The following is a 24,445-nucleotide window of genomic DNA, read 5'->3' as shown; positions in this document are numbered from 1 at the left end:
ACAGAGGAGCTCTCGGCCACTGTCCCCAACAGAAAGGCACTTAAACCTGATGACAGCCACTTGCCAAAGGACCGAGGGCAAATAAAAAAGTACGTGAGTAGTGGAGTGACACCGTCTACTGTCCGTGTGACAGTGGAGAGACCCTTTATGAGAATACACGGAAGGGTTGGTCTTCACATTCATAGCCACCAATATTTATTTTGAAAGGGGACTTTCTGGTGGCATTTGAAAGATGAAAGATTATTTAAAATGTCTTACAGGCGTTTACTTTAGAAGATACCAGGATGCCTTCAGGACGCACTCCGACCCCTCCACTCTGTTTACTGTGTGTTAAAATTGTTCAAAATTCACTTTGTGTCCTTCAGCCTCCACTCCATAAGCCATAATGACACAGTGACAGCATGTTTTCAGAAAGGTTTGCCCAGGTATTAAAAATATTCAGACCCTTCATTCAGACCCCTTTGGCATCAGTTTCCCCTTGGCATCTTCTTCCTAGGCCTCTACAAGCTTTGCATTCCTGTAAGTCTTCAGACCCTTTAACTCTCCTTGAGATGTTTCCAGAACTTGATAGGAGTCCACCTGTCCTGTCAGTGGCCACATGGCTTAGTAAGGCACACATGGGCCTATGAGTAGAAAGTCCCACAATTCTCACTGCGGACAAAAACCAAGGTTCTCTGTAGACCCTCATGATCAAACGCCGGTGAAGCACAGATCAGGGCACGGGGATCAAACCATTTCTAGAGCTTTGAGGGCTCATGAATGGGGAAGTGGAAGACGTTTGGACTCTTCCTAGAGTTGGCAAACTGAATAACCTGGCAAGGGAGGTCACCCTAACAGAGATGGGAGAACCTGCCTGGAAAGGACGATCATCTCAGCCGCACTCCACCATTCGGGCGTTTATGGCAGAGTAACTAGATGGAAGACAAGAAAGGTGCTCTGGTCCAATGAGGCAGAAATTGACAGTGCCATGTCACCTGCCTAAGACCATCCCAGCAGTCAAGCACCCAAGCGGCAGTATCATGGTACGGGGTTACCAGGCAACAATATGGCCAATAACCCAATTGCCATCCCTACAGAGCTTCAGAGGTCATCTGCTGAGATGGGAGATCCTGTCAGAAGGACAACATCATTCCCAGCAGCACTCCGTCGATTGGGCATTTCTGGTAGAGCATCCAGATGGAAGCAACGTCATTTAAAGAGCTCTGAATGCCTGAGAACAAAGATTCTCTGGTCAGATGAGACACAAACCACCATATCGGGTGAAGACCAGGCTGTGCCGGATACCATCCATATGGTGAAGCATGGTGGTGGAAACATCATGTTATGGGGGTGCAGGCGACAAGGAGACAGAATTGAGGGGAGGACAAACACAGCCAAATACAGAGTGAGTGGCCCTTGAAGGAAATCTGAGACCTCAGACTTCAGTGACCCAAAGCATTCAGCTAAGACAGTGCTGGAGTGGCTTTGGGACAAGTCGTGGTGGTGGCAGCATCATGTTATGGGGACATGGAAACTGGTTGGAATTGAGGGGAGCAAGAATGCAGACAGATGTAGAGAGGCCTTTGAAGAAAGCCTGAAATTTCAGACTGGGCCAGTGGTTTAATGTCCCCAAGCATTTAGCCAACGTTGGGGTGGCTTGGGCACAAGTCATGGTGTGGTGCAGGGACAAGGAAATTGGTCAGAATTGAGGGGAGCATGAATGCATGCAAACGCAGGGAAGCCCTTGAAGAATATCTGTGACCTCAGACTGGTGTTACAGTTCAGTGACCCAAAGCATTCAGTCAAGACAGTGCTGGAGTGGCTTGGGGACACAAGCCATGGTGTTGGCAGCATCACGCTATAGAAGTGCAGGAACAAGGAGACTGGTCAGAATTGAGGGGAGCATGACTTCAGGCAAATGCAGAGAGGAACCTGTTCCAGAGAGCACGCCACCTCAGATCTTTAATCGTGACAATGACCCAAAGCCTACAGCCACCATTTTGACACTTGAGTGACTCTGGTTGTCCTGGAGTAGCCCAGACTTAAACCCCCGCAGAACGTGTGTGGTGAGACCTGAAGATGGCACTTCACAGACACTTCCCATCTAGTCTAATGGAGCTTGAAGGGTTCTGCCAGGAAGAGTGGGATCAATTATTGAAGATCCAGGTGTGCCAAGCTTGTAGAGTCTTACCTGGAGCCACTCAAAGCTGGAATTGCTGCCAGAGTGGCTTCTGCAAATTACTGAATTAAGGCTGTAAATGGCAAATGGGTTGGACGTGCATCCCGACCAGAAGAGGGGATTGTTCCTTACCTGGACGGGAGGCTACTAGCGGGCAGACAAGCATCCCAGCCAGGGAGGAAGCAGAGAGATTCCACACCCGCAAGTAATGGCCAGAGGGGAATGGACGAGCAGCTCACTGAAGAATGAAGATGCCACTGGAAACCCTTTTATTTCCCCAGGATGCTAGATGGCAGCAGCCCTGGATATTGGTTCCCAGGACAGAACCAGTAGGGCATGCTGGGAGATGAATTCCGGCAATACACAGCCCTGCTAGGGTCCATGGGTGCTGATGAATGCGTTCCCCAATTCATGGGGCTTCCGTATGACCCTGAAGTGCTCCCAATAAAAGTGGTCCTCAATAAAAGGGTCCGCACTCCCTTATCCAGGGCTCGCTGACGGCCCGGTTCCATTACAAGGGTCTGAATCCTTTCTTGGAAGAGAGATTTCCATTTTTGAAGTTATGATAAATTTGCAAAGAACGAGAGAGAAAACGTCTTCATGTTGTCATTACGGCTTATCGAGCGTAGATTGACGGACCCAAATTCCAACGTTGGACGTGAGCAGAAAGTGAATCCACTTCTTGAATCCACCATTCACTTTACCTCCCCAGAGGTCTCTGCTGCCGGCCTGGCCAGTGTGATCCCCTTAACCAAACATCAAGTATAAATGGGGGGCGGGGGGTCTGAAAACCAACTGTGTGAAGTGTTCATTCATTTGCAACATTTCTCTACTCTTCATCAAGCGCGTTGGACCGAGGGACTGAGGAAGCACAGAAAACGTTGGCCTCCAGGCTGGGAGAATCTGAAGAGAAAATCAAAGTCCTTCACACAGGTGGGTGTCCTGCGGAGCCCCTCTTGTGGTAGTGATGGCGGGCACATGAGGAGGGTGCGGCAGGCAGATGGTACTTGCATTTTCACCGAGAAACAATTTCCATCCACACTATAAAAAAAATTAAAAAAAACCTGCATGGTAAGAAAGACGAAGGTTTTGGGGGTTCCGCCCCAAATGTTCGAATTCCAGTTCTCAGTGGGGGGCTGAGTAGTCACTTAGGATGAAGAAGTGAGGGTACAAAGCAGCTGTTTTTATAGCTGCTGAGGAGGAAGGAGGTGTGTCCGGGGGCGGGACAGAAAGTGAGGTCACTGATAGGGAAGGTTCTGGAAGGTGGATTTAGGCAAACTTTGGTTCGGAGGATCTGGAAGGGAGCACACCCCACTAACCCTTGTTTCGGCAGATCATGCCCCACCAAGCCCACCTTCTGCCCCCCATGCACTCATGTGTGACAGCATGTTGTAGCCATCCACCTACAGTGGAAAAATCCTTGCAGGGATGGTAATGCGGCTGGCTACAAAACCGAAGTGACCGGTCGATGATTCGCCTTTTGTGCATTTTAGAGGGACACAGGTGAGCAGCCTGGACATCAACCCTTCTGTGAAGGGGGACGAATCACAGAATGAGACGTCGTAACGAGCAGGAACCAATCAGGGAAGGGCAACGTAGTTAGCATGAGCCAATCAGAGCACAATTAGAGTCTGGGCAACATAATCAGCATGAACCAATCAGAGTGCGATTAGAGTCTGGGCAACATAATCAGCCTGAACCAATCAGAGAGTGGTTTCTTAGTTTTTAACCCCACCAAAACGTGGAGACTTTTGTAAAATGCTCTCCCAAGCCGTCTACGTTTCTAAAACAGTTTTGGAAACGCAGACTCTTAATCGCACTCTGATTGGTTCATACTGTCACAGACGTGACTCCCTCAATCTGCGTCCTCAGCCGCTACACTCATGTGACGCCCCCCCATAACGATTTCCACCCCATTGGTTTTCAGTTTTCTGTATTCTCCATTGTGGATGCGCAAGCTGCCAATGAGACACCTGACCAGCGCTCGTCATTGGCGTTTTCAGGCGTTCTGATGTGGGCGGAGATCATTTTCGTACACCATGTGCGGATGGAAATTGTTATATCGCTTGTTTAGTAGCGTGGACGTAGTCTTAACCTTCAGATGAGTTGCCACCAGTTAAAGTGCAAGAGTCCCAACGTGGCATCCTACACTGTTGGGCGCTACATGTGTGGCAACGAAGTGGCAAAAAAACCCTGAGAGCAACAGAATGTTTGGAAGAAAATGGACAGGAATCACCTTCATGGTCAGGGTTTGAGGGTTCCCAACAAGGAGGTCCACAATGGCAGGAGGACGCGGATTGGACTAGCAGATCCAAGCTTTTAGTGAAAACCCTCCTTCAGCTTGGAGATGGTTAAGACGGGCAAAGCACACCCCCATTTAGTTTACTGTAGATAGATGTGGAACGGTGATAAGGTTGGGTGGTACGTTATTTGGCATATGTCACAAATGGTGCTCTTCTCTCAACTTTTGCAGCTTTGGTGACCACCCAGAGGGAGCTTCTGGATCTCAGATGCAAGTCTGATGAAGAGGCAGCCTCCAAGTAAGTGCCTGCCGGCTTCCATCTTCCGCTGTTGGGAGGGGGTCTGTTGGGGCTGCCTGATCGGTTCAGTCGGGCGGAGATGGCCGTCATTTGTTTTGGGAGCTCCGGAGGGAGAAAAGAGTGACGGCTGATACCCTGGTGGTCTCTGGCGGCGGTGTAATGTCCTCTCTCCCCCTTAAACCGCCCACTGGGGCGCTTCGTCTACTTGATATGGAGCCAGACAGCAGAAGATCCTGCAGCCGGAACGTTGGCACACCTGAGCCGCAGGAAGGGTGGACTACTGGAATTTTGGAAAAGTAGTGGTGGTCCACTGGAGCAAATCGGACGATCAGACTGCCAAGAAAAAAAAAAGAAAGTGTTTGAGAGAGTGCTGGAGGCGAGAATCGCAGACACACGTAGTTAGGATTCACGGCTGGGAATGGAGCAACAGATGAAGGACCCACCAAAGTAGAGCTGAGCGTTTTCTCGTTTTTTGATTTTGCAGGGCAGAGGAAGTCGGGCTGATCATGACAAATCTGGAGAAAGCAAATCAGGTGAGAAAACGGTGCTGATTGCGTGTAATTTACATAATGATCCCACCTCCCCCACCCAATCATGGGTTTTTTTTTAATTACGCCGACTCCAAGACCAAAACTGATCACGTCTGAGACAAGGGCATCAGCCAGATGGCTTTCCACAAGTGCCACTGATTGCTTCATGTCTGCGATTTCTGCAAGTGACACTTCAGCAGCAAGTTCTTTGGGTTTTTTGTTTACCAAAACTGTGCTGTGTGCCAGGAAAGCATCCCGATAAAGCATAGATCCTGTCTTTCAAATGTGATTGGCTTTTCAAATTTGGGGTCGGCCTCAGCCCACCGGTTGAGAAACCTTCCTGAATTCTGGCTGCTTCTAGAAGGATAATGCGCCATCTTGCTGTTTGCAGAGAGCTGAAGCTGCCCAGAGAGAAGTCGACAGCCTGAGAGAGCAGCTGGCAACGGTCAACAGCACTGTGCACCTTGGATGTCACGCCATTAAAAGTCCAAGTGGGGTAAGCAGCCACGCTGTCCTCCTGGAGAAAAGGATGAATGTCTGTGTGTCTGGCCAGTTGCTGTGGCTCTGTCATTCCAACAGATGGCACACCACAAACATTCTGTCTGCTTTTACAAGTCTCATACCACATATTACATACATATGCAGTGCGTTTGTTATTCCATCAGATGACGCATCAGAAATATTCATTCTGCTTTTATGAATCCCATACAAAATAGCATATGACAGAGACATATACATTGCATTGTGCAGTACAAATGTTAACACTGAAGTAGATATTGATTACTTGGATATAACAGAAAACAACAGATGACACAGCAAAAACATTAACGTTGCTTTTACAAATCCTGTACATTTCAAATGGAAGGTGCATCACAAACATTAAAGCTGCTTTTACTAATCCCATTCCAAATGGCACATAACAGAGACGTGAAATGCATGTATCATTCCAACAAATGGAGCATCACAAACTTTAACACTGCTTTTATGAATCCCTTACCCAATGGCATAATACAAATAAATATGCATAGCATTTTTAATTCCAACAGATGGCACATCACAAACCTTCACTCTGCTTTTACAAGTCCCATACAAAACAGTACATATGTAAGCATTGCATTTATCATTCTAGCAGGTGGCACATCACAAACATTAACACTGCTTTTACGAATCCCATACCAATTGGCACATACTGTAACAGTGACATATGCACTGCATTTATCATTCCAACAAAGTCCCTTTATCAGGCTTCTTTTCATTTGTTTCAGTGCAGCACAACAATAGAGTTCTTTCTCTTTTTTCTCCTTCACCTCTAGGTGAGTGTTGTCCAGGTCCTCTCTCAACTCTCCCGGGTTTCAGGTAGCCTGAGGGAAGCATTTCCAAATCAGAAGGAAGCTTCCTGAAATCGGGACAGTCTAATCCCTGGTGGCACCCATAGAACCCAGCAGATGTCTCTCACCAGACTCTCATTCCCAGCATTCCCTGATATATGGGAGCAGAGATACAGGAGTGCTGCCCTCTAGCACCTCAGGAGAGTATATACTCCAAAAAGGTTATCTCTCCCAGATCTTCCATTATCATGGTCTCCTGGCTAGGTACATTTCTTCAATCCACCTTTCCAGGAATGCCCGCCCACTCATGTAATGCCACCCTCTTATTTAGGGTAAACAACAGGGGTCCATCCCTGTTGGAATAGAAGTTCATCCAAGTCGTCCATTACAAGAGGTCCTTCAATAAAAGTTACCCTACCCTGCCACCGTCTGCTGTAAAACTACAGGGTTTTAATCTGCAATAGCAGTAATCCAGGAATTTTTTTTGGGAAGCTGCTTGAGTGCTTCATAGGGGGTCCGTAATTGTCCTGTAGACTCTCATTGCTGCAGAATCGGGTGGACCCGGTGTCTGCTTCTCACTATACTGACGACACCTTCTCTTCAGCACTGTGATCGCCAGACATTCAACAGACACGACGTCACACAACCCACAAAACGATGACTGGAAATAATGGCAGTCACACGTTCCTGGCAACATGCTTCTCTGAAAATGCTGGAAAATCTCCCAAGAAATGCCTGGAAAATGTTTGAAAAATGCCAAACAAAACACAAAAAACCCAAAACTGAAGTGTGAATGAGTGAGTAGGACTTGTGATAAACGTGATCCGTGTGCCCCTTCTCTTCACGTGTGTAGAGCTTATTATTATAACATACGTGGTGGTCTTTTTTTTTTTTTCGATCAAAAGGAGAAGGACGAGTCTTTGAGCTCAGAGTCGAAGATTGAGTCGGCTCTCGCAGCTAAGGACCGGGAGATCATTCAGTTACTGAAGGATGTCCAGCGACTGCAGATCACTCTGCAAGAACTCCAGGAAAGTTCGACGCATCGCATTGCTGAGATCGAGCAGCAGCTCACCTTCAAGACGGAAGCCATCGAGGTAAGGCCGGCACTCTGCTTCTTGTCTTTGATTAGATTCGGTTTGATAAATTTTATAATCCCGGGTTTAAGATGCATACTGCAGCAGACACGTAAAAAAAAAAGAATAAAGACTCGCAGGACAGAAAACGCGGCCAATCGATCACTAGGTAAATCAAAATAAAAGTAAACTGCTCAAAAACTTTGAAAACCCATCAGATCTCAATGGGAAAAGAAAATCCTGCTGGCTGTCTCTGCTGCTGTGGACTGATATGGTGATGTGTGAGGAATGAAAGGATGGAAATTAAATGTTCTAACCGACAGAGGGACACCCCGAAAATCAAAGGGAAATGATAATACAGCGTCAGGCAGGCAGGCGAGTCCATCCAAATCATACTCAGGTGTGGCAGAAGAGGTCTGTGTGTCCCTCCATGGATATGCCTCCTCCACAGACATACCATCACTGACCCACCACCAAACTGGTCATGCTAACCGATGTGACAGGCAGCACAATGTTCTTCACGGCTTCTCCAGAGCCTTTCACGTCTGTCACATGTGCTCTCATCTGTGAAAAGCACAGGGCGCTCGCCAGTGGTGGACCTGCCAATTCTAGTATTTTATGGAAAATGCCAATTGAGCTCCACAGTGCGCACTAGAGGACATAGTCAGGCCACCCTCATGAAGTCTGTTTCTGATTGTTTGCTCAAAGACATTCACACTTTCATTTTTTTGAGCACTTTATATTGTTCAGATATTTCAAAATAAATTAACGAGTGAATTGAATGGCCTGATAGCAGTGGGCAGAAAAGACCCCCAAAGGCGCTTGGTGGAAAGAGCCTGTGGCTAAAAGTGCTCAGAGTGAGCACCACCTGGAGGGGATTTTTTTTTTTCATGATGGCATCCAATTTTGCCACCCTCCTCTTTTCTACCATCAACTTCCAGCATATCCAAGGTGTTTGCCCCCCCAGGCTTGGAGGCATTGAGCTGGTAGATCGTCTCCATTAGCTTGGTTCACACATCAGTAGACCAGAGTCTCCTTAGTGAGTCCAATCTGACAGCAGCAACAAGAAGCCAGCCGATGATGATGATGATGACGACAATCAATATATCAGTATGAAATAAATTCACACAAGGTTATGAAAACTAGGACTCGTTTCTGTTGGTTGAGCTGCTCCTGAGCCCAAATCAGCACCAATTTATAAGCGGATGAATGTTTAATTCTAAAGTGTCGGCAGATTATGACTGAGAATCTCAGTAGCGTAACGTGATGATGGGTTTCACCCGACCATCTTACAAGAGGCCAAACAGTGGGTGAACGAGTGTGTGTCCGCCCCCATTTCTGCCTGTCACAGTTCGAGTGTCCTGGGCTTTGTTCACCAGGTGGGCTCCAGCACGCTCAGGATTAAAGTTGAGGACATTGTGAGGTTCATCCCGGAGTAGACAGCAGTTAAAGGGTGGTCTGGTGTCCCCGGTGGTCCCAGGTTTTAAAATAAACACGTAGATTCCGATTACTAACTGGTCTTTTGGGGAGGTTTGTGGATCCTTCTGTGTTGGTGGGTCAGATGGGCTCATATTAGATTTTTTCTTTTAGTGCTCATTCATGCAATAATAAGTTTTGATTTCTAACTTCAATGAGATGATTAATATTCAGATGTTGTTGCGCACTTAACTCTTCCCGCAGCGTCTCGAAGCCAAGTTACGAATGCAAACAGACTACGAAGAAATTAAAACTGAGCTCAGGTAAGACAATACGAGGAAGTCATGAGAAAGTGGAGTCGCATCCTAACGCCTTACTCGTTCTTATCTTTTTTCTGTTATTTTTTTTTTAGCATCCTCAAAGCAATGAAACAGGCGTCCGCAAACACCTGCTCTTCCCAGGTAAGCCACTTAGATCTTTCAGCACCTGGTCAGACACACACACACACACACACAAGAAAGGGGATTTCGGTACCAAAAGAAGTCATTTGTAGACCCAAAAAACGAGACGTGAAGACGTTAGGGATAAGCGAACCCTGCCAAATTCGAGTCTTCTCGGTGGAAACGCGGAAATGCGTTGGATTGACGTCAACGGGGAAGGAGACACTGGACTGGTGTGGGGTGTCCTTGAGGACTAGGGAAGCGTCTGCCACTGATTAGTGCAGCCAAAAAAACAATAAACGACGCAAGCCGTCGGGCAGAAGTGCTGATCACTGTGCCACCCCTCCTTTGTAGTGGGGGGGCTGTGTTTCCCCTTTAGAGAATAGCCACCACAATAGTCATAGTGGATTGCATAAAACTGCCTATGGCGACCGATTATGACTCCCTTCAAAAACCGCACACGACCCTCTCCAGTTGAATACAATGAAGAGTCACAGCTCAAATGGCTGCAGCCCACCTGTAGTCACCAAGCTCGAGATCAAAGACCGAGTACAGGAAATGTAAAGGCAGCATGGCATGTATTCACTTCCAATACCGAATAGAAGAAAATATTATCTACAATTTCATAAAATACTAAGGTGGGTGTGTCCAGTCCCTCAGAGCAATCTGATTGGTCAAAGTGGCTTTGGTGTGATTGGTCACTTTGGCCTGAGTCTGATGCAACGAAAGAGGAAGTGCGAGTGTGTGAGACGCACCAGGAGGAGAAGCGACCGACACTTTTCAAAGACGGAAAGTATCACACCAGACAGGAGGGGAGAAAGGCGCCACGAAAATAACAACAGCGTCTGAACAGCAGGGCTTTGTGGGAAAACTCATTCAAGAAAAGCAGTGTGGGTGAAGAGGCATTAGTGAAGTCGTAAGACACACGCAGAGAGAGTCACCTTGAAAGAAGGAAAGTATTTAAACCGGAGATGAGGGGAGAAATGGGCCACAAAAATAATGAGAGCGTCTGAGCAGCAGGGCTTTATGGGAAAACGCGTTCGAGAAAAGCAGCGTGGGTAAAGAGGTGTCAGTGAGGTTGTAAGATACACGCGGAAACAGTCGCCTTGAAAGATGGAAAGTATTAAAACTGGAGATAAGGGGAGAAATGGGCCACAAAAATAACGAGAGCATCTGAGCAGCAGGGCTTTATAGGAATGCATTTTAGAAAATGATTGCCAGTAAATAGATATTAAAAAGGGTGTAACGTGCTCGCCAAGAAAGACAGAAAGTAGAATACTGGACAGGAGATGAGAAAGACGCTTCGAAAGTAACAACAACATCTGAGCAGTAGGGCTTTATGTGAAAACACATTCGAGAAAAGCAGCGTGGGTGAAGAGGCATTAGTGAGGTCGTAAGACACACGCAGAGAGAGTCGTCTTGAAAGACGGAAAGTATTAAAACCGGACAGGTGGGTAGAAATTTGCCACAAAAATAACGATAGCGTCTGAGCAGCAGGGCTTTATGGGAAAAGTAGTGGCCGTTAGGACGTGTTAGTGAAGTTCTGTGATGCACGCCAAGAGAATCGCCTTCAAAGGGGGTAGGAAAGAAAGGTGCCATGAAAATAACGAGAGCGTCTGAGCAGCATGGCATTATGGGAATGCATTTCAGAAAATTATCGGCAGTAAATAGACGTTAAAAAGGGTGTAACGTGCTCGCCAAGAAAGACAGAAAGTGGAAAACTGGACAGAAGATGAGAAAGACGCTTCAAAAATAACGACAGAGTCTGAGCAGCAGGGCTTTACCGGAGCACGTTTCAGAAAGGGATCACTGGTCAAGCAACCTTAGTAAAGCCGTAAGATGTAAAGGATAAAGTATGGAACGTATAAAGGAGAGGAGTCTCGAAAATAATAACGAACTCTGAACAGCAGGCCATACGGGAACATGTTCGAGAGACGGCAAAGAGAAATTCAGACACACGCGAATACCGAGGAAAGTCGTCTGAAAACACAGGTGGGACGCGAGATTAGCGCCGGTGAAGGGACGTTAGTGAAAATGTAAGACACTGACGCTGAGAGACTCAACTTCAGAGATGGAAAGTAAAAAAACGGACAGGAGGTGAGAAAGGCTCCCCCGAAAATAACAATGCCTGAACAGCAGGGCTTTATGGGAATGCAGACTACACGTTTTCAACCTTCCGTTTGTAGATGCAGATGAGATGTTGAGCACCATGACAGAGGACGATGAATGCGCTCAAACAAAAATGATGTAATTCCAGCCGCTCCGTACAGCACATTGGTGTCATGTTTTATTTTGACGCAGATTATATGAAGTAATACATTTATACAAAACATGTTCTGAAACAGACATATACTGAAAAAGCCCTTTATTGCCGTTTATGTACTGTGACAGATGAGCCCCAAACCCTGGACACAACCAACAGTAACACAGAGGGTCTTCTTTTTCCTTCCCTTCTTCTTTCCGTCCACCTCCCTCTAGTGACTGTTGCCTTCTTTCCTTCCTCACTGAGAGTGAGGTTGAGGGACTTCGATTGTCTTTGACTCGCAATGGAAGCACTTTCCAGATCAAATAGAAGCCCCCAAGAAACAGGGATCATGAATAACTACAGCACTGTGCGGCACTACAACTCCCATCATGCCCTGCAGGTACCCTGTATAATTACTGAGGACCAGGGATACTGCCAAGGGGGTGAAAGAAGAGTCTTCCCCTTACTGCCGAGTCTTCCCATCTCAGTTAAGGGTCCCATACTCATACGGGGCTGGAATGCCAGTCCAGTCCATTCTGCCATCCTGGCTTCCCTTCTCGCTAAGAGGTTGCCATTTTCACCCAGGCAGGATGTTGGATAATCCTGCCTGGCATTTACTGTATAAATAAATAAAATTGTGATAGATCTTTTCCTTTTTTTTTTTTTAACTTCTTTTGTGCCTCTCTGTCTTCTTCTCTTTCTAATTCATATGTCCTCTCTCTGATTCAGGACCCATCAAAGGCCGCTGAAGCTCTTCTCCTGGATAAAGAAGACTTCCTTCCATCCCAGAAGTTCCTGCTCGAGAAACCCCATCTCCTTACAAACAGCGGTAAGTAGCCACCTTGCTCTCCTCCGCGCTGAGCGGCCATAACGCAGGACGTTGGCGGCCTGATAGACCTTTCACCATTTTGTTGCCCTGGGGACACCACAGGTCATTCGTGCCCCACTGGTGTGTTTTTTTTTTTATTCCGCTTTCCTTGTTAACACATGAAAGGAATGTTGTGGCGGGTTGCGAAACATCTCGCGCGCCCAGAGTGTCTGACGCATTCTATCAGACTGCACTCCTGTTTTTGATCTTCACACTAAAGACAAAAACAAAAAGAAAAACGCGTGGCGAGCAGAATGCGGTCTTATTTATTTACTTGAATCCCCCCAGGTGGAGGAGTTTTTTGGGATCAAACGGGAACTCGGCTGCCACTCACATCTCTCCTAATTAGGAGTGGGGGCTCGTCACAAGTTTGGAGCGCGCGCCTTTTCCAGAAATGGAGTGCCAATCATAGGACTGGCACTGGAGGGGCTTGGAACAAACCGCAGGGTCTTTTGAAGTTTTTTTTTTTAAAGTCCTTAGAAGGGGGGCTTTTCTTTGAAATAAAATGTGCATCCATTTGACTTCCTCGTGGCTCCAACAATGCAAATGATAAGTAAAATATAATTTATAGCAGCTTAATGATTACAACGCTTCCTGCATTATTATGCCATTTAGATGTCTTTAAATTTTTCCGAAAATGTTTATATTAACTAATTAATAATAATTTTTTTTCAAATTGTAATAAATGATCTAATAATAATAATACCTTCCGATTCTAATAATAATAAATGAATAGTTGGTATTAGCCGCTGTAAGATAATTCAATTTGACTTCATTATTTAAGGCTGTCATAGTCGGACTAAATGAAGTACTTATTAACGTATGGAAAACTTGATAATGATAATTTATGTCTCATTTACATTTTGGCATGAGGAGACATTGCGCTAAATGAAAATAATATTATTATCCATTTAGTTGTTGACCCGAGGCAAAAGTGAGATGGCTGCTCGCCCACTCGGCGGCTCAGTCGTCACGTAATTTGTTGGGCTTTTCTAATTCCTGCGCTCCGATGGCCGTCAATCCTTTTCTTGCCGTTTATTCTGTCAATCCATATTTAGTGTATTGTGCCATTAACATAACAGCCAACCAGAGTGCAGCATACAAACAAGTTGTCCACCATTGTGTTGTGAGTTGGAGTCCCAGATGTCCTGTAGAGGGGGAAATCCTCTTAAACCCAGGCAAACACAGCATCTTTATTAAGCAAAAAAGGTTTAGTTTTTCAAACAACAGTGAAGCTCCGCAGAGCACAACAGGCAATAGGAGTTGCCCAAAACAATTAGACAATCCAAATGGAAACATGAAGTCCAGATACAAGAAACCAGAGGATGGTCGAAAAACAAAGCCGAAGGTCCAATGAAATTTCAGTAAATCACCAAAGAAGAGGTAAGCTCACCAACTCCCAAGTGCCTTCAGATGAACCACCAGCTTCTTCACTGTCGTGATCCTGGTGGAGTTTAGAAAGCACTCCAAGGTTTGCCACTAGAGGGGATGGGGGGGACACACCATCAAAATACCCCCACTACGAACAAAAAGGGCCAAGATGAATGATGATAAAATAAAAGGTTCATTTTAACATAAGATGGCTGTGCAAGTCCCAAAGCTCCAAAGAGCACAAAGGGGATGCCTGTCCCAGTACAAAATCCAAAAAAATCAATAATCACAGTCCCAAAATGAAATCCAAAGACATGATTATATTGAAAAACAAAGCACGGGGGCAAAAAATCCATTAAACACATACAATAGCGCAGAAAGTCACCAAAACTCCCCACTACCAAGCACGTTCAGGAACTATGGGAGGACCCCGTTAAATATGCCAATCCTGGCAGTGATTGGCAGGTGACCCCGCCCCTTGGGGGGGCCACCCACAAAGCACAAGGCCACGCCCCTTTTCCCAATACACACACATGCAACTGTGAACAGCAGCCACACCTTTGTGAGGGCGGTCCCTGGTGTTGATGGGCAGGTGACCCCGCCTCCTGGGGACCCACCCATAAGACACAAGGCACATGCATAGAAAAACAAAGCAGAAGGAACATTAGCATAGCTAAGGCTGAAATATATTGTAACTGGCCTTAAATTCAGACTCTAGGGAATATGAATGCCCCTTGCAAAACTTATTTCAAAAATTCACAAGAAAAAGAAATAAAATAAATCACCACATTATAAACCCCAGTTTTAGCATGGAACCCAGCACATTGTCACCATTGTGTTTTGTGTTTTGACAGAAGAGGACCAGTCAGAAGAGGAGCCGCTGAGGAGCTCCCTGTCCTACGCATCCCCCCAGAGTCACTCGCAGCCTCTCCTGGAAGGACCCTCTTCCCCTGATGCCACTCAGCCCCTCCTGGGTGCCATGTCGGTGCACGAACTCCCGCGACCCTTCTCTTGCTCTCCATACCCTCCCGATAAGCTCTCGGTGGATCCTCTGCTACAGAAGCAGATGCTCTCCCCGCTCTACAAAAAAGATAATGGCAACCTAATGCCTTTCCCCACCGCCCTCTACGCCGCCAAGGCTGCCCTCATATCGGCCAGTAAGAGCCAAGCCACAGCCTGCAGCAATGAAGGTGGCCACCCGAGTGACCAGTCTGAAAGCGGCAGCTCCAGCACCGGTGAGGATGAGCAGCTGGACACGGCCGAGATCGCATACCAAGTGAAGGAGCAGCTTTTGAAACACAACATCGGCCAGCGCGTCTTTGGACATTATGTGCTGGGGCTGTCACAGGGCTCTGTCAGCGAGATCCTCGCCCGGCCAAAGCCCTGGAGGAAGCTCACCGTGAAGGGCAAGGAGCCGTTTATCAAGATGAAGCAGTTCCTGTCGGACGAGCAGAACATCTTGGCCCTCAGGACCATCCAGGTCCGGCAGAGAGGTGAGTGGCACCCTACGCTTGGATGAAACGTTTTGTTGGGGTGTCAGGTGCCGCCTGTGAAGTCTGCGTGTCCTCCCTGTGTCTGCGTGACTGTGTCCTCTCTCAGTGGTGTTTTGTTTTTCCTTCTCCTTCACCCCAGAGATGAATGTGGGTGTTAGGTTGGCTGGTCACTGTGTGTGAGAACGGGCGTGCGAATGGACGTGGCCCTGCAGAGGACCCTCGTCCCATCTACTTTTTCTACACTGTGGCTGTACACAGCACAAAATAAGTCGACGGACAACTTCTGTGGGCTCCACCAGAGGGTGAGGTCGTCAGCGTGGCCAGCACATCTTGATCTGTGTTTAAATACAGGAGGGATGATTAGAGCTCCTCGGTCACAGACTCGTTTAGTTTGCTGGCTGACATCGCAGTTCTGCTCCTCCCTTGCTTGAGGCCATGTCACATGAGACCACTCCTTCATCTGCTTTATCTGAAGTTCATTCGCCTAGTCTGACATACCCAGCCGCTCACTCCAGATTGTCCTGACCCTCTAATAGGCTGGATTTCATCTTTAGTTGTAGGGTGGGCTCTTTTCATGAGTGCTGACATCCAGACGCACATGGAGGGTTTTCGACATCCCAGACAGGAGAGCAGCTACGGAGGAGAAAAGAGATGGCATTGTTAGGGTTGGCGCCCCCTCTTGCTCTGTCAGGGTATTGCATACATTGTCTGAGCCTGGAAGGTGACTGGTGTGTGATACCCTTGATCGTCGGGATTGTACATTGACGTGGCCCAGCAGCGGGATCAGCATTCCCTGACATCCCCAGTGACTAGAAGTCGTGTAGCGTGACATCGACTTTAAGCAGACGCAGGGACATTTTACTGAGGCCCTGATATCTGATGCCAGTGGGCACCGTCCCATTGCTGTGGATGCCACAGAGATCCAGAAGTGCTCTGCTTCCTTTACGTTTCACAAAGGCATCAAAGGTCTTAATGTGGCTCAAAAAGTGATGAGGGGCTCATTCCTTCACGGCGCTTGTTAGTGTGCATGGTGACACCACAGGGGACAGAGGAGGCTTGTCACAAGACCATGAATGCCACTAATGCTGTTTATTTTTGAACAGGGAGCATAACTCCAAGGATCAGAACTCCAGAAACAGGATCCGATGATGCCATCAAAAACATCCTGGAGCAGGCGAAGAAGGAAATTCAGTCACAAAGAGGAAGTGAGTTCATCTCCTGTTCGTAAAATTAAAATAAGAAATGTGCCGGGCCCCCCCTAATCATCCAGCCAGCGTACCCGCACCCCCTTGGGCCTTGTGGAACGTAGTCTCTTGTCGTATGTTCCGAGGCTAAATTAAACGTCTATGTGTGTGTAGCAGGTGTCAAAACAAGTTTAATAGAAATGGAGGTTTATATCCAAGGTGGGTGAATGGTGTGAGAAGTGGGGTTGTGCGGTATAAAGTTACAGGAAAGAACATTTCAGGATCGGAGGTAAACATCAGCTTCCTCAACAGTCGCTGTTGCCGTTTCGTAGACTTCATTAGAGACCCTTATTCCTTTGATGTGGATGGGCCTTCACAGAGACCCCCTTCCCATATTGCCCTGACACAATCGGAACTTCATAAGGGACCCCTCACGATTATTGTTTCGACACAATCGGGACTTCACTCATATTGCTTCAATGCGATCAGGACTTCACAGGGACCCCCCCCACCCCACACTCCGTATTGATTTGACATGATCAGGACTTCATGGGGGACCCTCTACCTTTATTGTTTTGTTGTAATTGGCACTTCACAGAGGAGCCCCCCCCCACTCATATAACTGACATAATTGGGACTTCATAAGGGACCCCCCTACCCTTATTACCTTGAAACAATTGAGTGTTCATGAGGGACCACCCACCCCCCTTGTTTCATGAGGGACCACCACCCATGATTACTGATCCGACATGATCATGACTTCGTGAGGACCTCTTCACTCATATTGCTTTGTTGCGTCCAAGACTCTACAGGGACCCCCAAACCCGTATTGTTTTGACGTGATCGTGAATTCATGGGGGACTCTCCACCCTTATTGTTTCATTACAAATGGCACTTTACAGGGGACCCAACCACCCAACCTGTATTGCTTTAATGTAATCTGGGCTTCCCACGTAATAAGAAGGAAATGGTGTTATAGTGCGGCACGATGACTGCACATATAGAGTAGGTGAGCTAGTCAGGTGTCCCCAGACGTCTGGCCATATTCTGTGGGACTCATGCCCCCAGGGCGCCTCTCATGGACCACTCACCAGGCGTGACCCAATGGGAGAGGAGCAAGGCAGATGATGAGGGATGATATCTCTCAGCTCACCTGGAAGCTTCTTGAAGTTCCTCAAGATGAGCTGAAAGACGTAGCTGGGGAGAGAAGGATCAGGTCAGCCCAGCTTGATGTGTTGCTACTGTGATCCTCACCAGGAAGAGCAGAATGGAACAGAAGGTGAAGAAGATGATGGTGATGCTTGAATTGGGTGATGTGTGCTTTGCTCTCACACACAATTTACGTCAATGGAACAAAACCTGGCGGGGGACCCCCTGGGTGAGTCAGGGTTAGGTGGAGGTGTGCTTTCTCACCGATGTCCCGTCTTCTCCATCCCTCAAAGTCTTAAACTGTGGCTTTTGAATGAAATGACAGATTAAACAACCTTTGGGCATATCCAGGCTGGCACGTGTTTCGCAAGAGGTTACTCAGGTTTAGGTTCATGGTGTACCAGTACTGAAAAAGTACCAAAAACGTTAAAATGGTACGGTACCACCGTTAGTTTTCAAAGATCCTCTGCTCAGCACTTTATTCTTCCATGGAGTACAAAATCCCCTGATTCTCCACAACCCATTCTTGTACGTGACACTCTAATGACTTCACAGGGGGCGAAACCCCCCAACACACACAACCAATGGGGAAGCGCTGCTTGTACTGACGTGGAGTGCAGCACGGTAGGGAGGTGTGTGATCAGGGAGGCTGAAGTGAGACGGAGTTGGAAGTTTAGAAATTATTCGTGACTTGTTACATTACCGTTTTGGTTCTGGTACTAAAGTCAAAATCTCAGGACCAATCCAACTCTACTCTGGATTGGTTTCTGCGAGATGAGACTTCGATTTGTTAAGTTTTGCTTTCCTTTCAGGTGACGGCAAGTCCCAATCCACCGCCACCTCAGCCTGCAGCAGTAATGGCAGTAGCAGCAACAGCTCCGACGACACCATCAAGAGCATCCTGGAGCAGGCCCGGCGGGAGATGCAGGCCCAACAGCAGGCTCTCCTAGAGATCGAGTCCTGCAACCGAGGGGCTGCAGCCACCCAGGCGGACAGGACTGCACCGTCAGAGCTGAGCAAGGCCTTGCAGCCGGCTGCTTACATTAAGCAGGAAGAGGGGAGCAGTGGGGTGGTGTCCGCCTGTGGCATTGCGGTCACCGCTTGTGGTCAGACCCCCCTCAGCGTGCTCTCACCAGCGGCCTTTGTCCAGAACATCATTCGAAAGGTGAAGTCGGAGATTGGGGATGCCGGCACTTACTTTGATCAGCACTGGGCAGCCGAGAGAAGCGTCATCGGCAGCAGCACCGTGGGAATCACTTCCCGGCCTCTGACGTCGGTCTCCCCGTCCTTGTCATCGTCTTCCTCGGCGGGGTACCCGCCATGCCACGTCCTTGGCCACTTCACACAGAGAACGGGGAAAGTATACCGAATAGCGAGGAGGCCTCGGCAGCAGAGGAGGAGATGGCCAAGCTGGTGGACGTGAAATGTGAGACGGATGTGTCGAGTGGCTGCGAGTCTCAGGGACTGGGCCGCCTGTCCTACTACCCAGCCTACGTGCCTCGCACTCTAAAGCCAACCGTCCCCCCGCTCACACCTGAGCAGTATGAGATGTATATGTACAGAGAGGTGGACACCATCGAGCTGACCCGCCAGGTCAAGGAGAAGCTGGCGAAGAATGGCATCTGCCAGAGAATTTTTGGAGAAAAGGTGAGTTCATTTTATGGTACCTGAGGTGGGGTGGGAAGTTGTCACTGTCGACTGCTTCAAGATCCTCAAAAATGCTTTACAGGGGTTTTCTAATGTCTTCTGGGTGTCACCTGATGTTCACGTACAAATTCCAGTCTCCTTATTACTTAAATAATGGGCACGTTTACATTATCTTTGAGCTCCTGATCAATGAAAACAGCGCTATTGTTATCACGTTACTTAGGGAATTAGAAAGTCAAAAGAGCCAGAGAGGCTTCCTCCTTCTCTTTACGCACAAGTGCTGACATAGGTGGGCTGTCCCTGGACCCCCTAATCAAATGACAGTAGTGAAATGAGTGACATATTTCCTGTCTCTGTGCACCGGGAGTGCAAAGTGAAGTGCCGTCTGGTGACTGAATTGTGTGATGCATGCAGTGGGTTGAGATGGTCTTCAGACCCCTTCACGCTCTGCACATTTCATTTGAAATGGATCATCTGGCCTTCGAGCTTTACTCGATAACCCATAATGAGAAAGGTTTGGAAATGTGACAAACTGAAATCTCACCTTCATTAGACGTACTCAGACCCTTCATTCAGTTCCTTTGGCAGCAATTCCACCTTTGAGTCTTTTTGACCAAGTCTCTACCAGCTTTGCACATCTGGATTTGGCCAGTTGATCCCATTTTTTCCTGCCAGATCCTCTCAAGCTCCATCAGGTTTGATGGGAAGGGTCTGTGAACGGCCATCTTCAGGTTTCTCCACCCATCCTCTATGGGCTTCAGGTCTATGCCACTCAAGGACTCGTCCTCGAGCCCCTCCAGTGTTGTCTTGGCAGTTTGCTTTGGGGCTTTGAGCCATCACTTGAGTCTGAGGTCACAGGTTTTCTTCAGGGGTCTCTCTCTGTTTTTGGCTTCATTCCTCCTTCCCTTTGATTCTGTCCCTGCACCTCCATAGCTCTGATGTTGCTGCCACCATGCTTCACCATAATGATGGCATTAGGCAGTGCCTGGTCTTCACCAAATGTGGTGCTTGGCACTCTGCCCCAGAAGTTCAAGCTTTGTCTCATCAGATCAGTGAATCTCCATCTTGATTCATCCTTCCTTCAGTTCTAACCAATCTTCCTGTACCTGCACCCGTATATCATGATGCTGCCACCACCATGCCTCACCTCTTCTTCTTCTTTCGGCTGCTCCCGTTAGAGGTCGCCACAGCAGGTCATCTTCTTCCATATCTTTCTGTCTTCTGCATCTTGCTCTCTCACCCCCATCACCTGCATGTCCTCTCTCACTACATCCATAAACCTTCTCTTAGGCCTTCCTCTTTGCTTCTTACTTGGCAGCTCTATCCTTAGTGCCCTTCTTCCAATATACCCAGCATCTCTTCTCTGCACATGTCCAAACCAATGACATCTCGCCTCTTTGACTTTGTCCCCCAACTGTCCAACCTCAGCTGACCCTCTAATGTCCTCATTTGTAATCCTGTCCATCCTCGTCACACTCAATGCAAATCTTAGCATCTTTAACTCTGCCCCTTCCAGCTCTGTCTCCTGTGCCACCGTCTCCAGCCCATATAACATAGCTGGTCTCACTACCGTCCGGTAGACCTTCCCTTTCACTCTTGCTGATACCCGTGTGTCACAAATCACTCCTGACCACTCTTCTCCACCCACTCCATCCTGCCTGCACTCACCATTCCACTGACCTCCTTCTCATTTACACACATGTATTCTGTCCTGGTGGTCCTACTGACCTTCATTCCTCTCCTCTCATATCTCCACCTCTCCAGGGTCTCCTCAACCTGCTCCCTACTATCGCTACAGATCACAATATCATCAGCAAACTTCATAGTCCACGGGGACTCCTGTCTAATCTCGTCTGTCAACCTGTCCATCACCATTGCAAATAAGAAAGGGCTCAGAGCTGATCCCTGATGTAATCCCACCTCTGTCACTCCTACCGCAGACCTCATGTCTTCTGGGCCAGAAGTGACGTCATGGAGGCCAGGTGGAATTTCCTGTAATGGGTCTGCAGCGGAAAAAGAGAAAGGATGAGTGTAGTTGCCACCCCCTGGTCAGGCATGGAATTACTTTTCTTCGAGCCCTTTAGTTGCCTCCCATGCGCACGTGTGTGACACCACCCGACATGGTGCTTGGAGTTCTGCCCAAAGACTCCAGTTTTTGTCTCATCAGCCCAGACGACCTTTTCCTTCACGCTCTCCAAGTCCATTGGCAGACTCCAAGTGGGCTGTCGTATGGAGTCCAGCTGAGACGGTTATCCTTCTGACAGGTTCTTCCATTTCCACAAAGAACTTCTGAAGCTCTGTTAGAGGGACCTCCCTGACCAAGACCCTACCTTGCCCCTGCTACTCAAGTTGACTGGATGGCCAACTCTAGGACGAGTCCTGGTGGTTCCAAACATCTCCCTTGTCACAATTCCTCAGGCCGCTGTGCTCATGGGAACACTGAAAGCTTTCCAAAATGGTTTGATCTCTTTGCCCTGAAGTGTGCCATCATGGAGGTCTACAGAGAGTTCCTTGGACCTCATGGCTTGGTTTTCATCCTGACATGCCATGTGACTCACAGGTCCACGTGTGTCTTTCTAGGACAACTGACTGGACAGGTGGACTCCAAGTCAAGTTCTAGAAACATCTCGAGGAGAATTAGAGCAGACACAGGTCTAATTTGGAGTGCCACACCAAAGGGTCCGAATACTGGTGGGAATCAGATGGTGAGACTTTCTGGTCTCTGTCAAATTTCTCCATTTCAAATGAAGTGTGCACAACGTGAAGGGGTCCGCAGACGTCCTGAATCCACTATACCGGCTTTAATCTTTAAAGATGTCTCCGTCTTGCATTCCAGGTGCTCGGCCTGTCACAGGGGAGTGTCAGTGACATGCTGTCCCGACCCAAGCCATGGAGTAAGCTGACTCAGAAAGGACGAGAGCCATTCATCCGCATGCAGCTTTGGCTTTTGGATCAGTTAGGCCAAGGCATCAGCCAGACAGCCAGTAACAGCGGCATGCTGGGTAAGGACGTGGATTACATGGTGTGCTCACCTTCAGCGATCCAATAACTTAGTTGTCCACGCCTTAAGGGGCCAAGGTGGTGCTAAAGTGCTTGCCATACCTTTGAGGTGGCACCACGGTGATGGAACTGTCTGGTAGCCTTCAGAGAATAAGTTTAGGTGGGGAAATGGTCTGTGCCACCCACGGGTGGTATTTGTAAATGTGCTTTAAGATGAAACAACAAAAACCAAGATGAAGGTTTGGGGTGTCCACTCCATATACCTGAAAGTAAGGCAAAAATTTAGAAATTGGAGTAATCGTAACAGACCGAGTCCTGAAATCCATGAGACAATATGGCGGATCTATGGTGGGTTTCAAAGGAAGGGGTGTGTTTCGTGGGCTGGAGCTGCAAGTGAGGTCAGGCAGGGTTTCCTTCTGAGGGTCTGCAATGGAAAGAGGAGAGGGTGTTAGTGCACATCACCACTCCCCGGTCCTCCATAGAAGTACATTTATTTAGGCCTATCGACTGCCTCCATGTGCACGTGTGTGACAGTGCATTGACAATGGGTTCAGCGGTCTCTTTGGAGACCACCATTTCCTCAATTTGTGAAATCCTAATCAGAGTATTGGGTGTGAAATAATCAGCCCTGACACACAAAAAAAAGGTTTGGGGAAGCCCCCCGTATAAAAGAGCAAAATAAGAACTGATTAATTGAAAGTAGTTGGGGGGGGTTTTAAGGAAGGTCAGAGGAAGTGATGTCACTGAGGCAGGAACCGGAAAGTGACGTCATCGAGATAGGAACAGGATGTGATGTCACTGAGGCAGTAACCAGAAGTGATGTCATCGAGACAGGAACAGGATGTGATATCACTGAGGCAGGAAACAAAGCTGACGTCATCGAGACAGGAACAGGATGTGATGTCACTGAGACAGACACCAGAAGTGATGTCATCGAGACAGGAATGGGATGTGATGTCACTGAGGCAGGAAACGGAAGTTATGTCATTGAGACAGAAACAGGGAGTGATGTCATCAGACCCAGGCAGGATTTCTCATGTTGGGTCTTCAGAGATAATACAGAGAGGACTGATGTATTCTGCCACCCCCTGGCTTGGTGTGGAATTACATTCTTTCAAGCCCTTTAGCTGCCCCATCCATGCGCACGTGTGTGACACGGGATAAGAGAAGACCACTGTGTGAGTGATGCTGTGAAGTTTGGGGTGGGGTGAAAGACCCTCTTGCTGTCGCGAGTAAATTCGGTTCACTTGCAGAGGTAGGATTTCTGCTGCTTGACCCACCACTCCTTCTCTCCTTTCTCTCCACTGCAGATAAGAGTCCGATGCAAGCCCGCTCCTCCCCATCTCCGCCACCAAGCCCTCTGGAGGATCAGCCGAGCCCTCAGGGAGAGTCCGTGAGTCTGGCCTTGGAGAGCAGTAAGGAGAACCAGCATCCCGAGGTCCAGTCCGTGTCGCCATCCTTACATGGGGGAAAGACGGCACCTGGGCAGCTCCATCATCATCACCACCACCACAACCATCATCAGCACACGCCGCTGGGCATCCAGGAGCTGGTGGCCATGTCGCCCGAGCTTGACACTTACTCGATCACCAAAAGAGTGAAGGAGGTGCTGACCGACAACAATTTGGGTACGCCATGTTTGGGAGAGTCCTATTTTTACAAATTCCCATTATTATAAAACTTACAGCAATTCCATGACTTTCACTTCAGGCGCACTCTTAATTTCTGGTACAAAATGAAGTCACGGGGAGTGGAATTTGGCGAATATATGGGCCTTGAAGCAACAATGACATTGTTTTGGTTCAAAAACTTTTTGACTGACAAATCAGTGCAGAGCTGTTTTTTTCATGATGCCCCATTCCTCATAGACCCCTCGGTGTCCTGCTGAGAAACAAACGGGTAATTTATTTTCTAAGCTAAACCAGGAGAGGTCCGGTCAGGTTGGGGGGTGGGGGGCACACACTGGTACAGTGCCATACAACGAAAGAGCTCAGGGTCCTGGT

The 24,445-nt window shown here is 48.0% G+C and overlaps 1 protein-coding gene across 1 annotated transcript; it reads left to right on the top strand.

Annotated features, from left to right (window-relative positions):
• Window positions 1-3: 3 nt before the first annotated feature.
• Window positions 4-24,070, top strand: LOC120520127 (homeobox protein cut-like 2; the record flags this gene model as incomplete). Its single annotated transcript, XM_039742738.1, is given in 15 exon segments — window positions 4-89; window positions 3,003-3,091; window positions 4,632-4,698; window positions 5,183-5,231; window positions 5,620-5,724; window positions 7,462-7,650; window positions 9,310-9,368; window positions 9,458-9,506; window positions 12,460-12,559; window positions 14,824-15,462; window positions 16,566-16,667; window positions 18,608-19,108; window positions 19,111-19,442; window positions 22,279-22,444; window positions 23,753-24,070. Coding segments are annotated over 15 exon segments (2,851 nt in total), but the record flags the coding sequence as incomplete, so codon positions are not given.
• Window positions 24,071-24,445: the final 375 nt, after the last annotated feature.

This window comes from Polypterus senegalus, unplaced genomic scaffold, assembly GCF_016835505.1.
Source record: "Polypterus senegalus isolate Bchr_013 unplaced genomic scaffold, ASM1683550v1 scaffold_2865, whole genome shotgun sequence".
Taxonomy (NCBI): domain Eukaryota; kingdom Metazoa; phylum Chordata; class Cladistia; order Polypteriformes; family Polypteridae; genus Polypterus; species Polypterus senegalus.
This window is presented reverse-complemented; position numbering and strand designations above follow the sequence as displayed.